Raw genomic sequence first — 25,780 nt, 5'->3', positions numbered from 1 at the left:
AAAATCAATATTTTTTTATATTTTCTACATTGTATAATAATAGTTTAGACATCAAAACTATGAAATCATGTAGTAACCAACATTTTTTTTTAAATATATATTTTATATTTGAGATTCTTCAAATAGCCACCCTTTGCCTTGATGACAGCTTTGCCCACTCTTGGCATTCTCTCAACCAGCTTCATGAGGTAGTCACCTGGAATGGATTTGTTTAACACTTTTTGGTTACTACATGGTTCCATAGTTTTGATGTCTTCACTATTATTCTACAATGGTGAAAACAATGTGCGGGGAGGCAGACGCACAGAAGCTCACATCAATACCTTGTCATATAACACTGAAACTAAGAATTGATGCTATAGCTATAATCAATGGGAAAGGACTCAAACTCCCCAGCTTCTGCTCTCCAAATGAGGGCATGCCCATCTGATGCCCATGGTTCACTACATGTCGGGGGATTTCCATATTTGATTAGGATGCCCATTAACTGTTGATAAAGCATTCGCTACTCTTCCTGGGGTCCTTCACACGTAGCCTACATATCAATACATCCAGCCTACACACCAATACATCCAGCCTACACACCAATACATTCACGCGTAGCCTACATATCAATACATCCAGCCTACACACCAATACATCCAGCCTACATATCAATACGTCCACGCGTAGCCTACATATCAATACATCCAGCCTACACACCAATACATCCAGCCTACACACCAATACATTCACGCGTAGCCTACATATCAATACATCCAGCCTACACACCAATACATCCAGCCTACATATCAATACATCCACGCGTAGCCTACATATCAATACATCCAGCCTACACACCAATACATTCACGCGTAGCCTACATATCAATACATCCAGCCTACACACCAATACATCCAGCCTACACACCAATACATCCACGCGTAGCCTACACACCAATACATCCAGCCTACACATCAATACATCCAGCCTACACACCAATACGTCCAGCCTACACACCAATACGTCCAGCCTACACACCAATACGTCCAGCCTACACACCAATACATCCACACAAATAATATAGGTCAAATATGGGGACCGGGAGCCTGTTGGGAGGTATGGGGACCGGGAGCCTGTTGGGGGGTATGGGGACCGGGAGCCTGTTGGGAGGTATGGGGACCAGGAGCCTGTTGGGAGGTATGGGGACCGGGAGCCTGTTGGGAGGTACGGGATTAGAGCCCCCCTAGTTTTTACACTGCTGCTACTTGCTGTTTATTATCTATGCATAATCACTTTAAACCTACATGTACAAATTACCTCAACTAACCTGTACCCCCTGTATATAGTCTCCACACTGACTCTGTACCGGTACCCCCCTGTATATAGCCTCCACATTGACTCTGTACCGGTACCCCCTGTATATAGCCTCCACATTGACTCTGTACCGGTACCCCCTGTATATAGCCTCCACATTGACTCTGTACCAGTACCCCCTGTATATAGCCTCCACATTGACTCTGTACCGGTACCCCCTGTATATAGCCTCCACATTGACTCTGTACCGGTACCCCCTGTATATAGCCTCCACATTGACTCGGTACCAGTACCCCCTGTATACTGCCGCGTTATTTTGTGTTTTTTATTGAAAAAATGTACTTTCGTTTATTTAGTAAATATTTTCTTAACTATTTCTTGAACTGCATTGTTGGTTAAGGGCTTGTAAGTAAGCATTTCACGGGAAGGTCTACACCTGTTGTATTCGGCGCATGTGACAAATACATTTTGTTTTTAACATTTTATTTGCAGCCTTAGAATGTATTAAAAATCCAAACATAGCAGCCCAATGTTTGTAGAACAAGTAAAGTTACATTAATAACTCAACAAAGAAACAGGTCCTCCTATATGCTTAATGTAAACTGCTCAACACATGTACACCCCTCCCTCAAATCTTTTGGATAAATATCCTTTCCATTTTATTCAGCTTTGTTCAAATGTATTCTTCATACTATAAAGTAATGCCAAATCTTGTCTGCTAAATGAACTAGCCCACAGCCACAGCTATAGCAGGGCCTAACATAAGGACAACTCAGAATATGCTATTCTGTTCTTCTGAAAGACTACATTTTCTTCATATCATGTTTCTTTAGACCCGTCTAAAATAAATGGATTTATTTTGAAGGTGTAGGCTATATTACATGGATTTATTAGACTTTTCTGCATCAGTGACTTGTAGGCTGTGTGTGGAAGCCAGGAGATGCTAAATGTGTTTGTTAATTAACGGTCAATTACTGTGAGACCGACATGTTATTTGCTTGACAATCACCAGCTGACAAATATTCATGACCACCACAGCCCAATTCACGCTCCTAAAAAAAGGTCTGTGACCAAGTCATGTGAAATCCATAGATTAGGGCCTAATGAATTAATTTAATTATATTAACTGTAACTCAGTAAAATCTTTGAAATTGTTGCATGTTGTGTTCATAGTATTTTAATGCGTTGGGGTCAGATGTATAACATGATAATGCGTTGGGGTCAGATATATAGCATGATAATAGGGTCAGATATATAACATGATGATGGGGTCAGATATATGGCATTATAATGGGGTCAGATATATAGCATGATAATAGGGTCAGATATATAACATGATGATGGGGTCAGATATATGGCATTATAATGGGGTCAGATATATAGCATGATAATGGGGTCAGATATATAACATTACAATGGGGTCAGATGTATAACATAATGGGGTCAGATGTATAACATAATGGGGTCAGATGTATAACATAATGGGGTCAGATGTATAGCATGATAATGGGGTCAGATACATGGCATTATAATGGGTCAGATCATTAGCATGATAATGGGGTCAGATCTTTAGCATGATAATGGGGTCAGATGTATAACAAAATGGGGTCAGATATAGCATTATAATGGGGTCAGATCTATAGCATTATAATGGGGTCAGATGTATAGCATGATAATGGGGTCGGATATATGGCATTATAATGGGGTCAGATCATTAGCATGATAATGGGGTCAGATTTATAATAGGGTCAGATGTATAGCATGATAATGGGGTCAGATGTATAACATGATAATGGGGTCAGATATATAGCATGATAATGGGGTCAGATATAACATTACAATGGGTTCAGATATATAGCATGATAATGGGGTCAGATATATAGCATGATAATGGGGTCAGATGTATAACATGATAATGGGGTCAGATATATAGCATGATAATGGGGTCAGATATATGGCATTATAATGGGGTCAGATATATAGCATGATAATGGGGTCAGATATATGGCATTATAATGGGTTCAGATATATAGCATGATAATGGGGTCAGATATATAGCATGATAATGGGGTCAGATGTATAACATGATAATGGGGCCAGATATATAGCATGATAATGGGGTCAGATATATGGCATTATAATGGGGTCAGATATATAGCATGATAATGGGGTCAGATATATAACATTACAATGGGGTCAGATGTATAACATTATAATGGGGTCAGATATATAGCATGATAATGGGGTCAGATACATGGCATTATAATGTGTTAGGGTTAGATATCAAATCAAAGTTTGTCACGTGCGCTGAATACCACAGGTGTAGTAGACCTTACAGTGAAATGCCGAATACAACAGGTGTAGACCTTACAGTGAAATGCTGACTTACAGGCTCTAACCAATATTGCAAAAAAGGTGTTAGGTGAACAATAGGTAAATAATGAAATAAAACTGTAAAAAGACAGGCTATACACAGTAGAGAGACTATACACAGTAGACAGGCTATACACAGTAGACAGGCTATACACAGTAGAGAGGCTATATACAGTAGAGAGGCTATAACAGTAGAGGCTATATACATTAGAGAGGCTATATACATTAGAGAGGCTATATACAGTAGAGAGGCTATATACAGTAGAGAGGCTATATACAGTAGGGAGGCTATATACAGTAGGGAGGCTATATACAGTAGAGAGGCTACATACAGACACCGGTTAGTCAGGCTGATTGAGGTAGTATGTACATGTAGATATGGTTAAAGTGACTATGCATATATGATGAACAGAGAGTAGCAGTAGCGTAAAAGAGGGGTTGGCGGGTGGTGGGACACAACGCAGATAGCCCGGTTAGCCAATGTGTGGGAGCACTGGTTGGTCGGTCCAATTGAGGTAGTATGTACATGAATGTATAGTTAAAGTGACTATGCATATATGATAAACAGAGAGTAGCAGCAGCGTATAAGAGGGGTTGGTGGGGATATATATTATCATGTGTTTGGGTTATATATATAATATATTTTTTGAATATTTGTATTCGGTACAGGCTTCCTTCTTTTCACTCTGTCATTTAGGTTAGTATTGTGGAGTAACTATAATGTTGTTGATCCATCCTCAGTTCTCTCCTATCACAGCCATTAAATCCCTGTGTGGTTTCCCTCTCCGGAAACGGAATTAGGAAGGATGCCTGTACCTTTATACACCCAGTCACTACAAAGTACCACAGTATGAGTCATAATACCCATAAAACCTAGCAGTCAAACAGGGAAATAGTTCCAATTGTTTTTCAACCATTAACTGGTCCCATAGCCCTTATTTTAAGTGTAAATCCCCTTTGTTTCGTGTAGGCTTACCCTGCCGTTACGTTTTCATCTCTCTACGACAAGCTGACTTTATCAATACATTCACCTTTATTCACCCCCCCAAAATGAAATGCTAATTAGCTGCTAATGTGGCTATCATAAAGAACTACAAATGCCAGGATGATCTGGACGAGACTGACGAATCGAGGCAAAGGTAACAATCTTTGGATTAACGATCTAATGTTAGCTAAATGTAGCAATGAATAAATTGGCTACATTTCTTTCAATGGACAATTCTGTGAACTGTGCAAGTTTTAAATAATACCTGTTAGCAAAGGTTTCAGCTAGAGATGACGTGCAGGTGCCGGCAGGGATTTGTAGTCTTGCATGATGTCTACTTTAATTCTAATTAGCATTTTAGAATCTGAGAGGAAATAGAGCTGAATATATTGATAAAAGTCACCTTGTCCTAGAGAGATTTACATGGCTATCAAAACGTCACGCCAGGGTAAGCCTACACGAAACACAGACCATATTTTAATTGTTAAATCCCCTATGGGAGGAAAGAACGGTGGAAAAACGATTGGTACCATTTCCCTGTTTGACCGCTAGGTTTTATGGGTATTATAAAACACCTACACTATGGGGCTCTATTGATATACCAACCAAATTGTAATTCATAACTATACCATGCTCAAAGGGATATTCAATGTCTGCCTTTTTAATGAAATGTTTTAACCATCTACCAATAGGTGCCCTTCTCTGTGAGCCATTGGAAAACCTCCCTGGTCTTTGTGGTTGAATCTGTTTGAAATTCACTGCTCGACTGAGGGACCTTACAGATAATTGTATGTGTGGGGTACAGAGATGAGGTAGCCATTCAATTTGTTCAACACTATTATTGCACACAGAGTGAGTCCATGAAACTTGTTAAGAATATTTTTACTCCGGAACTAATTGAGTCTAGCCATATAACAAAGGGTTTGAATACTTATTGACTCAAGATATTTCAGCTTTTCATTTTTAATTAGGGCTAGGGTCTTACCGAAGGGTCTCTTGGTGCGGTCCAGGCAGGAGAGGTGGAAGGGTTAGGGGGTTAAGGTCTTACCGAAGGGTCTCTTGGTGCGGTCCAGGCAAGAAAGGTGGAAGGCCTTGGTGCAGCTCTTCCTGTCACACAGAACCAGCTGCCCTCCGTCTCCACAGCGGAAACACTCGTCCTCAGACTCCTTCCCCTCGTTACGCGCCCGACGCTTCTTCACTTTCTTCTTGGCTTTCTTCCCCTTGGGCTCCGCGGCCTGGATACCAGACGTCTGACAGGAAACAACAGTCAGATAGGAGCCTGGCCAACAGAGGTCTGACAGGAAACAGTCAACACCATCATCCCAGAAACCCTAGACCAACTCCAATTTGCATACCGCCCCAACAGATCCACAGATGTGTCAATCTCTATCGTACTCCATACTTTCCCCCTGGACAAAAGGAACACCTATGTGAGAATGCTATTCATTGACTACAGCTCAGCGTTCAACACCATAGTGTCCTCAAAGCTCATCACTAAGCTAAGGACCCTGGGACTAAACACCTCCCTCTGCAACTGGATCCTGGACTTCCTGACGGGCCGCCCCCAAGTGGTAAGGGTAGGTAACAACACATCTGCCACGCTGATCCTCAACACAGGGGTCCCTCAGGGGTGCGTGCTCAGTCCCCTCCTGTACTCCCTGTTCACCAACATTAAGTTTGCTGACAACACAACAGTGGTAGGCCTGATCACCGACAACGATGAGACAGCCTACAGGGAGGAGGTCAGAGACCTGGCAGTGTGGTGCCAGGACAACAACCTCTCCCTCAATCTGAGCAAGACAAAGGAGCTGAACGTGAACTACAGGAAAAGGAGGGCCGAACAGTGGAGCGGGTCGAGAGCTCCTTGGTGTCCACATCACCAAACCATCATGGTCCAAACACACCAAGACAGTCGTGAAGATATTTTCTTAACTCTATTTCTTGAACTGCACTGTTGTTAGGTATTTGTAATTACGTATTTCACAGTAAGGTCTACACCTGTTGTATTTTGCGCATGTGACAAATACATTTGATTTGAGATAGAGGCCTGGCCACCAGAGGTCTGACAGGAAACAGCAGTCAGATAGGGGCCTGGCCACCAGAGGTCTGACAGGAAACAGCAGTCAGATAGGGGCCTGGCCACCAGAGGTCTGACAGGAAACAACAGTCAAATAGAGGCCTGGCCACCAGAGGTCTGAAAGGAAACAACAGTCAAATAGAGGCCTGGCCACCAGAGGTCTGACAGGAAACAACAGTCAGATAGAGGCCTGGAACAGGAAACAGCAGTCAGATAGAGGCCTGGCCACCAGAGGTCTGACAGGAAACAGCAGTCAGATAGGGGCCTGGCCACCAGAGGTCTGACAGGAAACAGCAGTCAGATAGGGGCCTGGCCACCAGAGGTCTGACAGGAAACAACAGTCAGATAGGGGCCTGGCCACCAGAGGTCTGAAAGGAAACAACAGTCAGATAGAGGCCTGGCCACCAGAGGTCTGACAGGAAACAGCAGTCAGATAGGGGCCTGGCCACCAGAGGTCTGACAGGAAACAGCAGTCAGATAGGGGCCTGGCCACCAGAGGTCTGGAACAGGAGACAATAGTCAGGTGGACGTCAAGACTGTCATGTGTTTTTTATAAAGTGTCGCCATTCTAAATCTTTCGATCATTTCTGATTTGGCTCCTCTCGGAACACTCACCTTGGGCCGGTCTCCAAGGAAACCGCTACAGTTGGAAGCCCCACAGCGACACGCCGTCTTTTCATTACCAAGACAATCCAGGTTGTAGTTGAAGGTGAGCTCTGTCCCTGGAAACCACAAAACACCATGTTAATGTTATGGTTGGGATCTGAACCTGGGTCTCCCACGGGAGAAAACAACGTCAGACCAAGAGGAAATTCCCTTTTGAGCCGAGGGTGACAGTGATTTTGAAGTCGCAGGTAGGGGCTACCTCCTCACGAGACCATGAGCCTGACTCACGTCCGGTACATTAACAAACTGACTGTCCCTTTAAACCACAAAACACCAAATAACTAAGTCAACACAACCATAAAACAAGAGAAGAGTAGCAGACATGTCTGGGTTCTCACCAGCAGGGATGTCACAGACGGCGAAGAGCCCAACTCTCGTGTCGCCGTTCACCGTCCATTTCTGCGTGTCACAGTTGGGCTGGCAGCTGTGGTTCATGAAGCGGGAGTAGTTTCCTTTCGGGCCGGCGTCTATGATCCGGTCCTGGAATCCCAACAGGTCAGTCCAGTGTACAGGCCAGCAGTAGTAACATTATAACAGGTCAATGTACAGGCCAGCAGTAGTAACATTATAACAGGTCAGTGTACAGGCCAGCAGTAGTAACATTATAACAGGTCAGTGTACAGGCCAGCAGTAGTAACATTGTAACAGGTCAGTGTACAGGCCAGCAGTAGTAACATTGTAACAGGTCAGTGTACAGGCCAGCAGTAGTAACATTGTAATAGGTCAGTGTACAGGCCAGCAGTAGTAACATTATAACAGGTCAGTGTACAGGCCAGCAGTAGTAACATTATAACAGGTCAGTGTACAGGCCAGCAGTAACATTATAACAGGTCAGTGTACAGGCCAGCAGTAGTAACATTATAACAGGTCAGTGTACAGGCCAGCAGTAACATTATAACAGGTCAGTGTACAGGCCAGCAGTAGTAACATTATAACAGGTCAGTGTACAGGCCAGCAGTAGTAACATTATAACAGGTCAGTGTACAGGCCAGCAGTAGTAACATTATAACAGGTCAGTGTACAGGCCAGCAGTAACATTATAACAGGTCAGTGTACAGGCCAGCAGTAACATTATAACAGGTCAGTGTACAGGCCAGCAGTAGTAACATTATAACAGGTCAGTGTACAGGCCAGCAGTAACATTATAACAGGTCAGTGTACAGGCCAGCAGTAGTAACATTATAACAGGTCAGTGTACAGGCCAGCAGTAGTAACATTATAACAGGTCAGTGTACAGGCCAGCAGTAACATTATAACAGGTCAGTGTACAGGCCAGCAGTAGTAACATTATAACAGGTCAGTGTACAGGCCAGCAGTAACATTATAACAGGTCAGTGTACAGGCCAGCAGTAGTAACATTATAACAGGTCAGTGTACAGGCCAGCAGTAGGTAACATTATAACAGGTCAGTGTACAGGCCAGCAGTAACATTATAACAGGTCAGTGTACAGGCCAGCAGTAGTAACATTATAACAGGTCAGTGTACAGGCCAGCAGTAACATTATAACAGGTCAGCAGTAACATTATAACAGGTCAGTGTACAGGCCAGCAGTAACATTATAAGAGGTGATTCCTAGCCACCGTGCTTCTACACCTGCATTGCTTGCTGTTTGGGGTTTAAGGCTGGGTTTCTGTACAGCACTTTGTGACATCAGCTGATGTAAGAAGGGCTTTATAAATACATTTGATTGATTGATGATTAACGCTGATGGTAATGAATAACGCTGTAACACTCAAAACATCTAATTCATTGACTTGTGAATATGGAAGCAGAGCTCCAGATCTTGTTTTCTGTAATGTCACAGAGGTCCTGGGTGGAACATCGCCAAAGCAATACTGTTCATCTGGCTCAAGCAGTCAGGGACACCAACACAAGCAGACAGGACCTCTATGTGCTGGAGAAACCTGGTTACAGTAGGCCTTCAATACATTATAGTTCAATAATTGGACCCCATGACAGCCCAGAGGGTACGGCCTTGTCAATGGTGAGCATGTAGAAGTGAGTGATGTCATAGTTTACCTTGTCGATGGTGAGCATGTAGAAGTGAGTGATGTCATTCTCCTGGTAGTACTTGATCCTGGAGCGACATTCCTCTTCATCGATCAGCTCTCCGATGTACTCATTCACAAACTCACCCTGCAGGAGAGGCAACCAATCAAATCAGGGATACAGCATCACCCAGTCAGACTACTGATTCACCCTCATCACCCAATCAGATCACTGAAACACCATCAACCAATCAGATCACCGACACACCTTCATCAACCAATCAGATCACTGATAAAAAAAAATTGGTGACCAACTTTTTCTTATTTCCTTTTTCTTCTGTGAGGGGTTCAAATCAGACAGACAATCCACCATCCTGCCCCTCCAGGCAACCCATAAAAACCCTCCCTATACCACCCCTTCCCACAATTGTGATTGGACCATTCTTGATACTCACAGGAAACTGTTGAGCGTGAAAAACCCAGCAAAATTGCAGTTCTTGACACAAACCGCTGCATCTGGCACCTACTACCACACCCCGTTCAAAGGCACTTAAATTGTTCGTCTTGCCCATTAACCCTCTGAATGGCACACATACACAATCCATGTCTCAATTGTCTCAAGGATTAAAAACCATGTTTTATACAATCAGTGTATTTATTGTTTATATGTGTTGGGCTTTAACTGAAATTAGTCAAATTAGTCAACCTTTTGTGAGCCCAGATGTATAAATTGCATCATTGGATGGTTTGGTAGTTGGGTTTCCCAAGGGAGTCCAGAGGACAGCATAGCTGACCTAAATATAGAGAAAACGAGTAGTCTGGTAACGTGTATCTCAAACCTTGGACTGTTCTCATAACGTGTATCTCAAACCTTGGACTGTTCTCATAACATGTATCTCAAACCTTGGACTGTTCTCATAACGTGTATCTCAAACCTTGGACTGTTCTCATAACATGTATCTCAAACCTTGGACTGTTCTCATAACGTGTATCTCAAACCTTGGACTGTTCTCATAACGTGTATCTTTCAAATCTTGGACTGTTCTCAAACCATTACTGTCCATGATAAATCAGAAACGGTACGGATTCCACATTCGGATCATTGGGGGGGATGCAAAAGGCAAGTCATTATTGTTTAAAATTTAGGAGTACGCGCAGGCCATGTTGATTCCCAGTACGGGCAGGCCATGTTGATTCCCAGTACGGGTAGGCCATGTTGATTCCCAGTACGGGCAGGCCATGTTGATTCCCAGTACGGGTAGGCCATGTTGATTCCCAGTACGGGTAGGCCATGTTGATTCCCAGTACGGGCAGGCCATGTTGATTCCCAGTACGGGTAGGCCATGTTGATTCCCAGTACGGGCAGGCCATGTTGATTCCCAGTACGGGCAGGCCATTTTGATTCCCAGTTACATTGTTTAAGGGATATATCAGTGAAGACCACCTCTTCCAGGGCAACAAGGATACACTATACATTTCTCTATACTCAGTCAGGGGGCAGAATAATGTCTAAACCAATCATATAAATTGACAAGGAAAGTTTTAAGGGAGAGATAGACAGCTGTGATATGGATGAAGATGAAATAGACAACCATTAGAAAATAAAAACGCATGAAACCCTCTGTCCACAGCCTAACGGTCCGCCTGCCCACAGCCTAACGGTCCGCCTGCCCACAGCCTAACGGTCCGCCTGTCCACAGCCTAACGGTCCGCCTGTCAATGAACAGCATTCTCACATAGGTGTTCCTTTTGTCCAGGTGGAAAAGAGCAATGGAGTGCGATTGAGATTTACATTTACATTTAGCAGACGCTCTTATCCAGAGCGACTTACAAATTGGTGCATTCACCTTATAATATCCAGTGGAACAACCACTTTACAATAGTGCATCTAAATCTTTTAAGGGGGGGGGGGGGTTAGAAGGATTACTTTATCCTATCCCAGGTATTCCTTAAAGAGGTGGGGTTTCAGGTGTCTCCGGAAGGTGGTGATTGACTCCGCTGTCCTGGCGTCGTGAGGGAGCTTGTTCCACCATTGGGGTGCCAGAGCAGCGAACAGTTTTGACTGGGCTGAGCGGGAACTGTGCTTCCTCAGAGGTAGGGAGGAGAGCAGGCCAGAGGTGGATGAACGCAGTGCCCTTTTTTGGGTGTAGGGCCTGATCAGAGCCTGAAGGTACGGAGGTGCCGTTCCCCTCACAGCTCCGTAGGCAAGCACCATGGTCTTGTAGCGGATGCGAGCTTCAACTGGAAGCCAGTGGAGAGAGCGGAGGAGCGGGGTGACGTGAGAGATCTGTGGATCTGTTGGGGCAGTATGCAAATTGGAGTGGGTACAGGATATCAGGGAGGATGCTGTTGATGTGAGCCATGACCAGCCTTTCAAAGCACTTCATGTCTACCAACGTGAGTGCTACGGGGCGGTAATCATTAAGGCAGGTTACCTTCGCTTCCTTGGGCGCAGGGACTATGATGGTCTGCTTGAAACATGTAGGTATTACAGACTCGGTCAGGGAGAGGTTGAAAATGTCAGTGAAGACACTTGCCAATTGGTCTGCGCATGCTTTGAGTACACGTTCTGGTAATCCATCTGGCCCCGGGGCTTTGTGAACGTTGACCTGTTTAAAGGTCTTCCTCACATCGGATACCGAGAGCGGTATCATACAGTCATCAAGAACAGCTGGTGCATGCTTCAGTGTTGCTTGCCTCGAAGTGAGCATAAAAGGCATTTTGCTTGTCTGGTAGGTAAGGTAGAAGTGATATGATCCTTAACTAGCCTCTCAAAGCACTTCATGATGAAAGAAGTGAGTGCTACTGGGTGATAGTAATTTAGTTCCACTACATTTGCTTTCTTGGGTACAGGAACATTGGTGGACATCTTGAAGCAAGTGGGGACAGCAGACTGGGATAGGGAGAGATTGAATATGTCCGTAAACACTCCAGTCAGCTGGTCTGCGCATGCTCTGAGGACACGGCTAGGGTTGCCATCTGTGCCGGCAGCCTTGCGAGGGTTAACACACTTAAATGTCTTACTCACGTCGGCCACGGAGAACGAAAGCCCACAGTCCTTGGGGGCTGGCCGTGTCGGTGGCACTGTGTTATCCTCAAAGCTGGCTTAGGTGTTTAGCTTGTCTGGGAGCAAGACGGTGTTTGCAACGTGGCTGGTTTCCCCTTTGTAATCCATGGTTGTCTGTAGACCCTGCATAGACATATGTCTCGTGTCTGAGCCGTTGAATTGCAACTCCACTTTGTCTCTGTACTGACATTTTGCCTGTTTGATTGCCTTACGGAGGGAATACCTACTCTGTTTGTATTCAACCATATTCCCAGGCATCTTGCCGTGGTGGTTCGTGATTTCAGTTCCTGCTTTCGGTAGATTTTAATAGTCACAGTGGGAACAACATCCCCTATACACTTCCTGATATACTCAGTCACCGTGTCTGTGAATACGTCAATGTTATTCTCCCAGGCTACCCGGAACATATCCCAGTCCGTGTGATTAAAATGATCTTGCAGCATGGATTCTGATTGGTCAGATTAATGTTGAAAAGATATTAGCATGGGTGCTTCCTGTTTGATTTTTTGCCTATAGGAAGGGAGGAGTAAAATGGAGTCGTGATCTGATTTGCCGAAGGTAGGGCGGGGGAGGGCCTTGTAGGCATTTCGAAAGGGGTAGTAGCAGTGGTCCAGTGTTTCACCCGAGCGAGTACTACAGTCAGTGTTGATAGAACTTTGGTAGCGTTTTCCTCAAATTTGCTTTGTTAAAATCCCCAGCTACAATAAATGCGGCCTCAGTATGTGTGGTTTCCAGTTTGCATAAAGAGACGAGATGTACAGTTGAAGTCGGAAGTTTACATACACTTAGGTTGGACTCATTAAAACTCGTTTTTTCAACCACTCCACAAATTTGTTGTTAACAAACTATAGTTCTGACAAGTCAGTTAGGAAATCTATTTTGTGCATGACACAAGTAATTTTTCCAACAATTGTTTACAAACTTATAATTCACTGTATCACAATTCCAGTGGGTCAGAAGTTTACATACATTAAGTTGACTGTGCCTTTAAACAGCTTGGAAAATTCCAGAAAATGATGTCATGGCTTTAGAGGCTTCTGATTGACTCAAATGATGTAAATTAGCCTATTGGAGGTGTACCTGTGGATGTATTTCAAGGACTACCTTCAAACTCAGTGACTATTTGCTTGACATTATGGGAAAATCAAAACAAATCAGCCAAGGCCTCAAAAAAAATTGTAGACCTCCACAAGTCTGGTTCATCCTTGGGAGCAATTTCCAAATGCCAAGTACCACGTTCATCTGTACAAACAATAGTACGCAAGTATAAACACCATGGGACCACACAGCCATCATACTGCTCAGGAAGGAGACGCGTTCTGTCTCCTAGAGATGAACGTACTTTGGTGAGAAAAGTAAAAATCAATCCCAGAACAACAGCAAAGGACCTTGTGAAGATGCTGGAGGAAACAGGTACAAAAGTATCTATATCCACAGTAAACCTGAAAGGCCGCCAGCAAGGAAGAAGCCACTGCTCCAAAACCGCCATAAAAAAGCCAGACAACGGTTTGCAACTGCACATGGGGACAAAGGTCGTACTTTTTGGAGAAATGTCCTCTGGTCTGATGAAACAAAAATAGAACTGTTTAGCCATAATGACCATCGTTATGTTATGAGGAAAAAAGGGGATGCTTGCAAGCCGAAGAACACCATCCCAATCATGAAGCACGGGGGTGGCAGCATCATGTTGTGGGGGTGCTTTGCTGCAGGAGGGACTGGTGCACTTCACAAAATAGATGGCATCATGTGGACGGAAAATTATGTGGATATATTGAAGCAACAGCTCAAGACATCAGTCAGGAAGTTAAAGCTTGGTCGCAAATGGGTCTTCCAAATGGACAATGACCCCAAGCATACTCTCAAAGTTGTGGCAAAATGGCTTAAGGACAACAAAGTCAAGGTATTGGAGTGGCCATCACAAAGCCCTGACCTCAATCCTATAGAACATTTGTGCGCAGATCTGAAAAAGCTTGTGCGAGCAAGGAGGCCTACAAACCTGACTCAGTTACACAAGCTCTGTCAGGAGGAATGGGCTACAATTCACCCAACTTATTGTGGGAAGCTTGTGGAAGGCTACCCGAAACATTTGACCCAAGTTAAACAATTTAAAGGCAATGCTACCAAATACTAATTGAGTATGTAAACTTCTGACCCACTGGGAATGTGATGAAAGAAATAAAAGCTGAAATAAATCATTCTCTCTACTATTATTCTGACATTCTTAAAATAAAGTGGTGATCCTAACTGACCTAAGACAGTGAATTTTTACTAGGATTAAATGTCAGGAATTGTGAAAACTGAGTTTAAATGTATTTGGCTAAGGTGTATGTAGACTGTATATACACATACACACACACACCTTCTTAATATCCTGTAGCGCCACCAGACCCCAGCCCTTGCCAGCAGTCTTGACGATCTTAGTCTCTGGGTAGTGTCTCTTGGTGAAGTCCTGGTTGCAGCATCGCTCTGCGTTGGGACAGACCTGAGGGTGGCACTCGTACATCAACATCCTGTTCAGGCATTCTGACTCAAACCCACACGGCTTCTCATCCGTGGGCTTACAGTTACACTTGGGGATCTCTGACACGTCGGCTGTGTAGACTTGCACCCGGCCACAGGGCTTGTTGATCTGCAGAACATACAGGGGAGAAAATACATTACAAATATCAAACTGGACAAAGGTGGACGAAGGACTGAGTTTGAAGGAATAAGTTGAACCGAGTTTGGAGGACTCAGATGAAACACATTTGAAGGACTGCTCACAGTTTGCTGCACACACAAAACAAATATTAGACAGCACTTGATCCAGGGGATTCTCTGTTACGAAGTGCAGCTTGATTTTGGAAGCAGCTACCCATTTAGCTAATTAGCTACTAAATTAGCAAACCAAATGCACAATTGCAGAGCATTTAGCACATTTTAGACAGTTAACTTAATAGTTATCAGATATCTAACTGGCAAACAAATTCACAAAACGTTGTGAATTCCATACTGTAACTAGATCACCTGGCGTGTGCTGCACAACAGTGAATGATTCACAAGTCTCCGGTCTCGTCGTTGTGTGCTTTAAAACAAACACTTTGTGACTGAGTAATACAGGTAAGCTTCATAATAAAAAATTGTGACAGGTGAAATGAAGAACGCCATCTCCTAATGGGCTGCAGGACTAAGGTGGACCACGTTTAACTTGTTATGGATAGGGGGCAGTATTTTCACGGCCGGATAAAAAACGTACCCGATTTAATCTGATTATTACTCCTGCCCAGAAACTAGAATATGCATATAATTATTAGCTTTGGATAGAAAACACTCCAAAGTTTCTAAAACTGTTTGAATGGTGTCTGTGAGTATAACAGAACTCATTTGGCAGGCCAAAACCTGAGAAGATTCCAAACAGGAAGCGCCCTCTCTGACCATTTCTTGGCCTTCTTGATCATCTCTATCCAAAACAGGGGATCTCTGCTGTAACGTGACATTTTCTAACGCTCACATAGGCTCTCAGAAGGCGCCAGAACGTTGAAGGATGACTTTGCAGGCCATGGCTGAAAAACAGTAGCGCATTTGGTAAGTGGTCGATCTGAGAACAATGAGACTGGTGCGCGCGTGCACGAGCCGACTCCATGTTTTAATTTTCAGTCTTTGAACGAAAACAACGACTCCCGGTCGGAATATTATCGCTTTTTTATGAGAAAAATCGCATAAAAATTTATTTTAAACAGCGTTTGACATGCTTCTAAGTACGGTAATGGAATATTTTGAATTTTTTTGTCACGAAACGCGCCAGGCGCGTTACCCTTCGGATAGTGTCTTGAACGCACAACAAAACGCCGCTATTTGGATATAACTATGGATTATTTGGAACCAAACCAACATTTGTTATTGAAGTAGAAGTCCTGGGAGTGCATTCTGACGAAAAACAGCAAAGGTAATCAAATTTTTCTTATAGTAAATCTGAGTTTTGTGAGTACCAAACTTGGTGGGTGTCAAAATAGCTAGCCTCGAGATGGCGAGCTATCTACTCAGAATAGCTATTTTAAAATCGGACACCGCGATTGCATAAAGGAGTTCTGTATCTATAATTCTTAAAATAATTGTTATGTTTTTTGTGAATGTTTATCGTGAGTAATTTAGTAAATTCACCGGAAGTGTTCGGTGGGAATGCTAGTTCTGAACATCACATGCTAATGTAAAAAGCTGGTTTTTGATATAAATATGAACTTGATTTAACAAAACATGCATGTATTGTATAACATAATGTCCTAGGAGTGTCATCTGATGAAGATCATCAAAGGTTAGTGCTGCATTTAGCTGTGGTTTTGTTTTTTGTGACATTATATGCTAGCTTGAAAAATGGGTGTCTGATTATTTCTGGCTGGGTACTCTGCTGACACAATCTAATGTTTTACTTTCGCTGTAAAGCCTTTTTGAAATCGGACAGTGTGGTTAGATTAACGAGAGTCTTGTCTTTAAAATGCTGTAAAATAGTCATATGTTTGAAAAATTGAAGTTTTCGGATTTTCGAGGAATTTGTATTTCGCGCCACGCCTATCATTGGATATTGGAGCAGGTGTTCCGCTAGCGGAACGTCTAGATGTAAGAGGTTAAAGGACTAAGTTGGACCGCGTTTGAAGGGCTACGTTGGACCGAGTTTGAAGGACTAAGATGGACCGAATTTGAAGGACTAAGTTGTTGCGCCTTCTTCACCACGCTGTCTGTGTGGGTGGACCATTTCAGTTTGTCCGTGATGTGTACGCCCGACGAACTTAAAACGTTCCACCTTCTCCACTACTGTCCCGTTTTTTGTGGATGGGGGTGGTGCTCCCTCTGCCGTTTCCTGAAGTCCACGATCCTCTCCTTTGTTTTGTTGATGTTGAGTTTGAGGTTATTTTCCTGACACCACACTCCGAGGGCCCTCACCTCCTCCCTGTAGGCCGTCTCGTCGTTGTTGGTAATCAAGCCTACCACTGTAGTGTCGTCTGCAAACTTGATGATTGAGTTGGAGGCGTGCATGGCCAAGGGTGAACAGGGAGTACAGGAGAGGGCTTAGAACACACCCTTGTGGGACCCAGTGTTGAGGATCAGCGGGGTGGATATGTTGTTTCCTACCCTCACCACCTGGGGGCAGCCCGTCAGAAAGTCCTGGACTGAGTTTGAAGGACTAAGATGGACTGAGTTTCAGGACAGAAGTAAGAGTACAGTTACAAAGGGTTAGGTTTATAGAGTTCAGACCTTGATGTATTTGTACGGAGGTGGTTTCCTGTTGTTCTCCTGCGTCTCCTTGGCCTCCCGTTCCATCTTGATCTCCTTGAAGCGCTCCTCTGCCTCCAACAGCGCTGGAGAGACAGATTACTGTTATCGTCAGTTGTCTTAAGTGATACTATAACAGGCATTATATGAACAAAAGACAATGATCGGTAGTGCAGCGACGTTTCGTTTTAATGTAATATGTGGAGCATTCTTTTACTGTCTAAAACACTGAACTGTTATGGACTACTGAGTTCCTCCTAGCTTTTTCTCCAAGACAAAGGGTCATAAAAGTGTCCGTTCACACCTAGGGGCAATGCCATGTGACCTCACAGGACTGCTGTCTCCCCCACCCTATCTCAGCCTCTTATCCTGCTGGACCTCCTGCTGGACCTCTCAACTCTGGACACAAAGGAGGGAGAAGCTTCTCCATCTCCAGAAACCCGTCTACAGGGCCTGGATCTTCGCCTTTAAAATGTCCAGAAATTGTAATTTGATAAATTATGGAAAAAGTACCTTTTAGGGAATAGTACCTGTAATCGAGTACAGAAATTGGGACGGAAGTGCCCATGCACTAAACAGACTCAGAAAAAAATCTCAGAAGAAGGCATAAAACCTTAAGAGCTAGTGTAACCTGAACGGTACACTACAGATCACCTTCTTCAAGGATAGAAGGAAACAGTTAGAGCTTAGCCTCTGAAACTCAAGCAAGGAGCCAACAGATTAGAGCAACAAGCATAAGGACACCAACTCAGGACAAGCTACAACAGACTGATCACAGACTGTATTACATTTAATGTTCAGGATCTGCAGGTCTTATCTTCCATTTCATGATTATTCTCATTATTTTGATGAGTGTTGATCAATTGTGTTTATCTTGTTATTCTTGGAAAGAACTCCAATTGATTATCAAATAATTATTCTAATTTTAGCCTTAGAGAGTTAGTGTCAACAATTGTTAAGTTCTTAGAAGACTATCTTGTCCAAGAAAGGACAGTGGGCTGCTGAATATTCCATGGGTGAGTTTACCGTTCTTGAAGACCTTCCCTATCCCAGTCTTCTGGACCCTGCTGCCCCTGTCTCCCTCCATGTAGGGGAAAACTCGACCCTGGTGCGTCCAGAAGTAGTCCTTAGAACCGAAGAAGAAGACTGGGAACTCTCCGATTTTGTGGCGAAGGTTCTGGATGTTGGTGGGGACGTTCCGGGGGTGCTGGATCTCTGCAGGCCACCATCTGGACATAACAAGGGAAATGAAACAGTGTTCTAACACACACACACACACACACACACACACACACACACACACACACACACACACACACACACACACACACACACACACACAGTATTCTAAAACACACACAGTATTCTAAAACACAAACACAGTATTCTAAAACACACACACACACACACACACACAGTATTCTAAAACACACACACACACAGTTGGGTGGTATCCAGATTTTCATATCGTCATACCGTCCTTCTCTCACCCCAGGATTTATGGCATTACCGGTTTAGTATGCTAGTATGCTAACCAAATTAGCATAAGTAATAGCGAATTTCCATTGAGGCTGCTAGCTAAAAATGCTAACGACCAGAAATAAATGATTTTTTGTGTTGCTAAGACAGGCACTCCAGCTTAAAGTTCTACATACAGTTGCAAGAGAAAGTATGTGAACCCTTTGGAATTACCTGGATTTCTACATAAATTGGTCAAAAAATGTGATCTGATCTTCCTCTAAGTCACAACAATAGTATTTTTCCGGCCTATATTGAATAGTTATTTTAAACATTCACAGTGTAGGTTGGAAAAAGTATGTGAACCCCTAGGCTAATTACTTTTTCAAAAGCTAATTGGAGCCAGAACTCAGCTAACCTGGAGTCCAATCAATGAGATGAGTTTGGAGATGTTGGTTAGAGCTGTCCTGCCCTATAAAAAACACTCACAAAATGTGAGTTTGCTATTCACAAGAAGCATTGCCTAATGTGAGCCATGCCTCGAACAAAAGAGATCTTAGAAGACCTAAGATTAAGAATTGTTGACTTGCATAAAGCTGGGAAGGATTACAAAAGTTTCTCTAAAAGCCTTGATGTTCATCGATCATGGGTATCGGTATCGTTTTTTTTTTGGCAAGGAAAATATTGGATATCGGTATCAGCCAAAAATGACATATCGGTGCATCCCTACTTCCCACGGTGTTCTAGCTCATAAACAAAGAACCTGGCCTGAGAAACCTTCCCACAAACATACTGTCAGCACTAGAACCTGGCCTGAGAAACCTTCCCACAAACATACTGTCAGCACTAGAACCTGGCCTGAGAAACCTTCCCACAAACATACTGTCAGCACTAGAACCTGGCCTGAGAAACCTTCCCACAAACATACTGTCAGCACTAGAACCTGGCCTGAGAAACCTTCCCACAAACATACTGTCAGCACTAGAACCTGGCCTGAGAAACCTTCCCACAAACATACTGTCAGCACTAGAACCTGGCCTGAGAAACCTTCCCACAAACATACTGTCAGCACTAGAACCTGGCCTGAGAAACCTTCCCACAAACATACTGTCAGCACTAGAACCTGGCCTGAGAAACCTTCCCACAAACATACTGTCAGCACTAGAACCTGGCCTGAGAAACCTTCCCACAAACATACTGTCAGCACTAGAACCTGGCCTGAGAAACCTTCCCACAAACATACTGTCAGCACTAGAACCTGGCCTGAGAAACCTTCCCACAAACATACTGTCAGCACTAGAACCTGGCCTGAGAAACCTTCCTACAAACATACTGTCAGCACTAGAACCTGGCCGTAACAGTAACCGACTGACCATGTCCCTGTACTGACCCGTAGTTGGCCAGGTCCCTGTACTGACCTGTAGATGCCCAGTTTGACCCAGATGATGTCTCTGTATTTGGGTTTCTTTCCGGCCCGGCAGTCATTACAGAACCAGCTGCCGTCCGGCATGGCGATGTTCAGACAGTCTGGATGGAACGCTGCTGGACACGACTCACAGCACAGGAGCTGGCCACCTAAAGGACGACACCGACAGTATCTGACTTAGTGCACGAGGCAACACGTTCTCCTGCTTGGATTCCAGCAGCAGTCTTCAATGCATCAATATTACTGCCGTCCTACAGAGGAGCAGATTCTGACCTTGTGTAGTAGTGCATCTGTGTAGTAGTGCATCTGTGTAGTAGTTAGTAGTGCATCTGTGTAGTAGTGCATCTGTGTAGTAGTTAGTAGTGCATCTGTGTAGTAGTGCATCTGTGTAGTAGTTAGTAGTGCATCTGTAGTAGTAGTGCATCTGTGTAGTAGTTAGTAGTGCATCTGTGTAGTAGTGCATCTGTGTAGTAGTGTATCTGTGTAGTAGTGCGTCTGATAGAGGAGGAGATACTGACCTTTGGAGCAGACGAAGCACCAGCTGACGTTGACATGCGAGTGGTGGCTGTAGCCCTTCTGGGGTGAGAAGTGGTTGGTGCAGATAATGGTGGTGGGGGTCAACATCTCACTGCCAGCCGCAACACAGACCTCTCCTGTATGGTACGCCACCGGGCATCGCAGGCACCGCATCAGCTTACCTACAATACACCGTTATATTAACACACCTGACCTACAATACACCACGATATTAACACACCTGACCTATAATACACCACGATATTAACACACCTGACCGATAATACACCACGATATTAACACACCTGACCGATAATACACCACGATATTAACACACCTGACCGATAATACACCACGATATTAACACACCTGACCTATAATACACCACGATATTAACACACCTGACCGATAATACACCACGATATTAACACACCTGACCTACAATACAACATGATATTAACACACCTGACCTATAATACAACATTAACACACCTGAACGATAATACAACATTAACACACCTGACCTACAATACAACATTATATTAACACACCTGACCTACAATACAACATTATACACTGCTCAAAAAAATAAAGGGAACACTTAAACAACACATCCTAGATCTGAATGAAAGAAATAATGTTATTAAATACTTTTTTCTTTACATAGTTGAATGCGCTGACAACAGAATCACACAAAAATAATCAATGGAAATCCAATTTATCAACCCATGGAGGTCTGGATTTGGAGTCACACTCAAAATTAAAGTAGAAAACCACACTACAGGCTGATCCAACTTTGATGTAATGTCCTTAAAACAAGTCAAAATGAGGCTCAGTAGTGTGTGTGGCCTCCACGTGCCTGTATGACCTCCCTACAACGCCTGGGCATGCTCCTGATAAGGTGGCGGATGGTCTCCTGAGGGATCTCCTCCCAGACCTGGACTAAAGCATCCGCCAACTCCTGGACAGTCTGTGGTGCAACGTGGCGTTGGTGGATGGAGCGAGACATGATGTCCCAGATGTGCTCAATTGGATTCAGGTCTGGGGAACGGGCGGGCCAGTCCATAGCATCAATGCCTTCCTCTTGCAGGAACTGCTGACACACTCCAGCCACATGAGGTCTAGCATTGTCTTGCATTAGGAGGAACCCAGGGCCAACCGCACCAGCATATGGTCTCACAAGGGGTCTGAGGATCTCATCTCGGTACCTAATGGCAGTCAGGCTACCTCTGGCGAGCGCATGGAGGGCTGTGTGGCCCCCCAAAGAAATGCCACCCCACACCATGACTGACCCACCGCCAAACCGGTCATGCTGGAGGATGTTGCAGGCAGCAGAACGTTCTCCACGGCGTCTCCAGACTCTGTCACGTCTGTCACGTGCTCAGTGTGAACCTGCTTTCATCTGTGAAGAGCACAGGGCGCCAGTGGCGAATTTGCCAATCTTGGTGTTCTCTGGCAAATGCCAAACGTCCTGCACGGTGTTGGGCTCTAAGCACAACCCCCACCTGTGGACGTCAGGCCCTCATACCACCCTCATGGAGTCTGTTTCTGACCGTTTGAGCAGACACATGCACATTTGTGGCCTGCTGGAGGTCATTTTGCAGGGCTCTGGCAGTGCTCCTCCTGCTCCTCCTTGCACAAAGGCGGAGGTAGCGGTCCTGCTGCTGGGTTGTTGCCCTCCTACGGCCTCCTCCACGTTTCCTGATGTACTGGCCTGTCTCCTGGTAGCGCCTCCATGCTCTGGACACTACGCTGACAGACACAGCAAACCTTCTTGCCACAGCTCGCATTGATGTGCCATCCTGGATGAGCTGCACTACCTGAGCCACTTGTGTGGGTTGTAGACTCCGTCTCATGCTACCACTAGAGTGAAAGCACCGCCAGCATTCAAAAGTGACCAAAACATCAGCCAGGAAGCATAAGAACTGAGAAGTGGTCTGTGGTCACCACCTGCTGAACCACTCCTTTATTGGGGGTGTCTTGCTTATTGCCTATAATTTCCACCTGTTGTCTATTCCATTTGTACAACAGCATGTGAAATGTATTGTCAATCAGTGTTGCTTCCTAAGTGGACAGTTTGATTTCACAGAAGTGTGATTGACTTGGAGTTACATTGTGTTGTTTAAGTGTTCCCTTTATTTTTTTGAGCAGTATATTAACACACCTGACCTACAATACACCGGGAGACAAACCTCAGACAACTAGTCAAATGTTCATGTGGTATCTTTAACTTCTTTGGGATAGGGGGTGGTATTTTGACGTCCGGATGAAAAGCGTGCCCAAAGCAAACTGCCTGCTACTCAGGCCCAGAAGCTAGGATATGCATATAATTGGTAGATTTGGATAGAAAACACTAAAGTTTCTAAAACTTAAAATAATGTCTATGAGTATAACAGAACTGAAATGGCAGGCGAAACCCCGAGGACAAACCATCCCCACCCAAAGAAATTCATCCTACCACTGATATCAATGGCTGGCACTTTTATAATAGCGCAAAATTGTGCCCGATTGCAGTTCCTAGGGCTTCCACTAGATGTCAACAGTCTTTAGAAAGAGTTTCAGGCTGGTTTTTGGAAAAATTTGCCAGAAAATGTAGTTTTTCTAGGTGGCTCCCATTTTGGCTGTAGTGTTTCCAAGCGCGTGAATGAGAGCGTGTTCTTTGGTATTTTTCTCCGGTAAAGACAATAACGATTCTCCGTCTTAAATTTTATAGTTTATTTGCGTATTAGGGTACCTATTGTTTGATTATAAACGTTGATTGACTTGTTTGGATAAGTTTATTGGTAACATTTGGGATTCATTTTGTATGCATTTTGAAGGAGGGAAACCGAGTTGATTATTGACATTTTTTACATTTACATTTTAGTCATTTAGCAGACGCTCTTATCCAGAGCGACTTACAGTAGTGAATGCATACATTTCATTTCATACATTTTTTTTTTCTTCTTCGTACTTGACAAGCGTGCCAGCTAAATTGAGTTTTTATGGATATAAAGAAGGACATTATCGAACAAAAGGACCATTTGTAATGTAACTGGGACATTTTGGAGTGCCAACAGAAGATCTTCAAAGTTAAGGCATATATTATATCGCCATTTCTGACTTTCATGTTGCAACTCCCTGGTTGAAAATGATTTGTTATGCGGCTGGGTGCTGTCCTCAGATAATCGCATGGTTTGCTTTCGCCGTCAAGCCTTTTTGAAATCTGACACGGCAGCTGGATTAACAACAAATTCAGCTTTATTTTGATGTATTGCACTTGTGATTCCATGAAAGTAAAATTTTTATAATAATTTAATTTGAATTTGGCGCTCTGCAATTTCACCGGAAATTGTCGAAATGGGACGGTAGCGTCCCACTAATCCACAAGAAGTTAAGCAATAAGGCCCGAGGGGGTGTGGTATATGGCTAATATACCACGGCTAAGGGCTGTTCTTAAGCATGACGTAACGCGGAGGTGCCTTATTGCCATTATAAAGTGGTTAACATAATTAGAGCAGTAAAAATAAATGTTTTGGTATACGGTCTGATATACCAGGGCTGTCAGCCAATCAGCATTCAGGGCTCGAACCACCCAGTTTATACTTATAAATAATCTCAGGGGAAGGGTTAGCATTTAGCGGTTAGGGCCCCAGTCTGCCTCACCCTGGGTAGCCTTGGGTTTGGAGTTGGGGTTTAGGGGGCAAATATAGGGTACTCTTACCCTTGGTAGCATTGGGTTAGGTTGTAGGGGTTAGTGCTCACCCTTGGTAGCATTGGGTTAGGTTGTAAGGGTTAGTGCTCACCCCTGGTAGCCTTGGGTTTGGAGTGGCAGCTGATGCAGGTATGAAGCGGGCAGTGGAAGCCCTTGTTGTCAAACACAGTGAGGGTATTGTTGCGGACGCAGGCTTCATGGTAGAACATCCCACAATGCTGCACGTTACAGCGATGCACCTGCCCCTCCGACAGCTTACAGCTGAAACACTGGTGCACCCCTGGAGAGGAGAGAGAGAGAGAGTCAGGGTTAACACTGGAGAGGAGAGAGAGAGAGAGGAGTCAGGGTTAACACTGGAGAGGAGAGAAAGAGAGAGAAGGAGTCAGGGTTAACACTGGAGAGGAGAGAGAGAGGAGGAGAGAGAGAGGGAGTCAGGGTTAACACTGGAGAGGAGAGAAAGAGAGGGAGTCAGGGTTAACACTGGAGAGGAGAGAGAGAGGAGGAGAGGGAGAGGGGGAGAGAGAGAGGGGGAGTCAGGGTTAACACTGGAGAGGAGAGAGAGAGAGAGGGAGTCAGGGTTAACCTCTATAGGCTAGGTGGGACGCTTGCGTCCCACCTACTCAACAGCCAGTGTAATCCCGTGGCGCGATATTCAAATACCTAAAAAATGCAAAAACTTCAATTTTTCAAACATATGACTATTTTACACCATTTTAAAGACAAGACTCTCGTTAATCTAACCACACTGTCCGATTTCAAAAAGGCTTTACAACGAAAGCAAAACATTAGATTATGTCAGCAGAGTACCCAGCCAGAAATAATCAGACACCCATTTTTCAAGCTAGCATATGTCACATAAACCCAAACCACAGCTAAATGCAGCACTAACCTTTGATGATCTTCATCAGATGACAACCCTAGGACATTATGTTATACAATACATGCATGTTTTGTTCGATCAAGTTCATATTTATATAAAAAAAAAA

General features: G+C 44.1%; 1 protein-coding gene across 3 annotated transcripts in view; it reads right to left on the bottom strand.

Annotated features, from left to right (window-relative positions):
• nsd2 (nuclear receptor binding SET domain protein 2) overlaps positions 1 to 25,780 on the bottom strand; it is a 66,566-nt gene that overhangs the window by 1,196 nt on the left and 39,590 nt on the right. For 2 of the 3 annotated variants that reach the window (XM_045723822.2, XM_082955833.1), the window contains 10 exons: positions 24,886 to 25,074; positions 21,103 to 21,282; positions 20,577 to 20,733; positions 18,727 to 18,929; positions 17,683 to 17,786; positions 14,813 to 15,082; positions 9,418 to 9,534; positions 7,736 to 7,877; positions 7,347 to 7,453; positions 5,703 to 5,904 (listed from right to left, as the gene is read on the bottom strand). In XM_045723822.2, the coding sequence (XP_045579778.2) occupies positions 5,703 to 5,904; positions 7,347 to 7,453; positions 7,736 to 7,877; positions 9,418 to 9,534; positions 14,813 to 15,082; positions 17,683 to 17,786; positions 18,727 to 18,929; positions 20,577 to 20,733; positions 21,103 to 21,282; positions 24,886 to 25,074 (1,671 nt within the window). Of the gene's footprint in view, positions 1 to 5,639; positions 5,905 to 7,346; positions 7,454 to 7,735; positions 7,878 to 9,417; positions 9,535 to 14,812; positions 15,083 to 17,682; positions 17,787 to 18,726; positions 18,930 to 20,576; positions 20,734 to 21,102; positions 21,283 to 24,885; positions 25,075 to 25,780 lie in introns of all 3 variants that reach the window. The other variant, XM_045723823.2, reaches the window with a different exon arrangement.

This window comes from Salmo salar, chromosome 09 (genome assembly GCF_965601325.2).
Source record: "Salmo salar chromosome 09, fSalSal1, whole genome shotgun sequence".
In the NCBI taxonomy this organism is placed as follows: domain Eukaryota; kingdom Metazoa; phylum Chordata; class Actinopteri; order Salmoniformes; family Salmonidae; genus Salmo; species Salmo salar.
The sequence above is the reverse complement of the archived record's forward strand: the minus strand, read 5'-3'. Positions and strand labels throughout refer to the sequence as shown.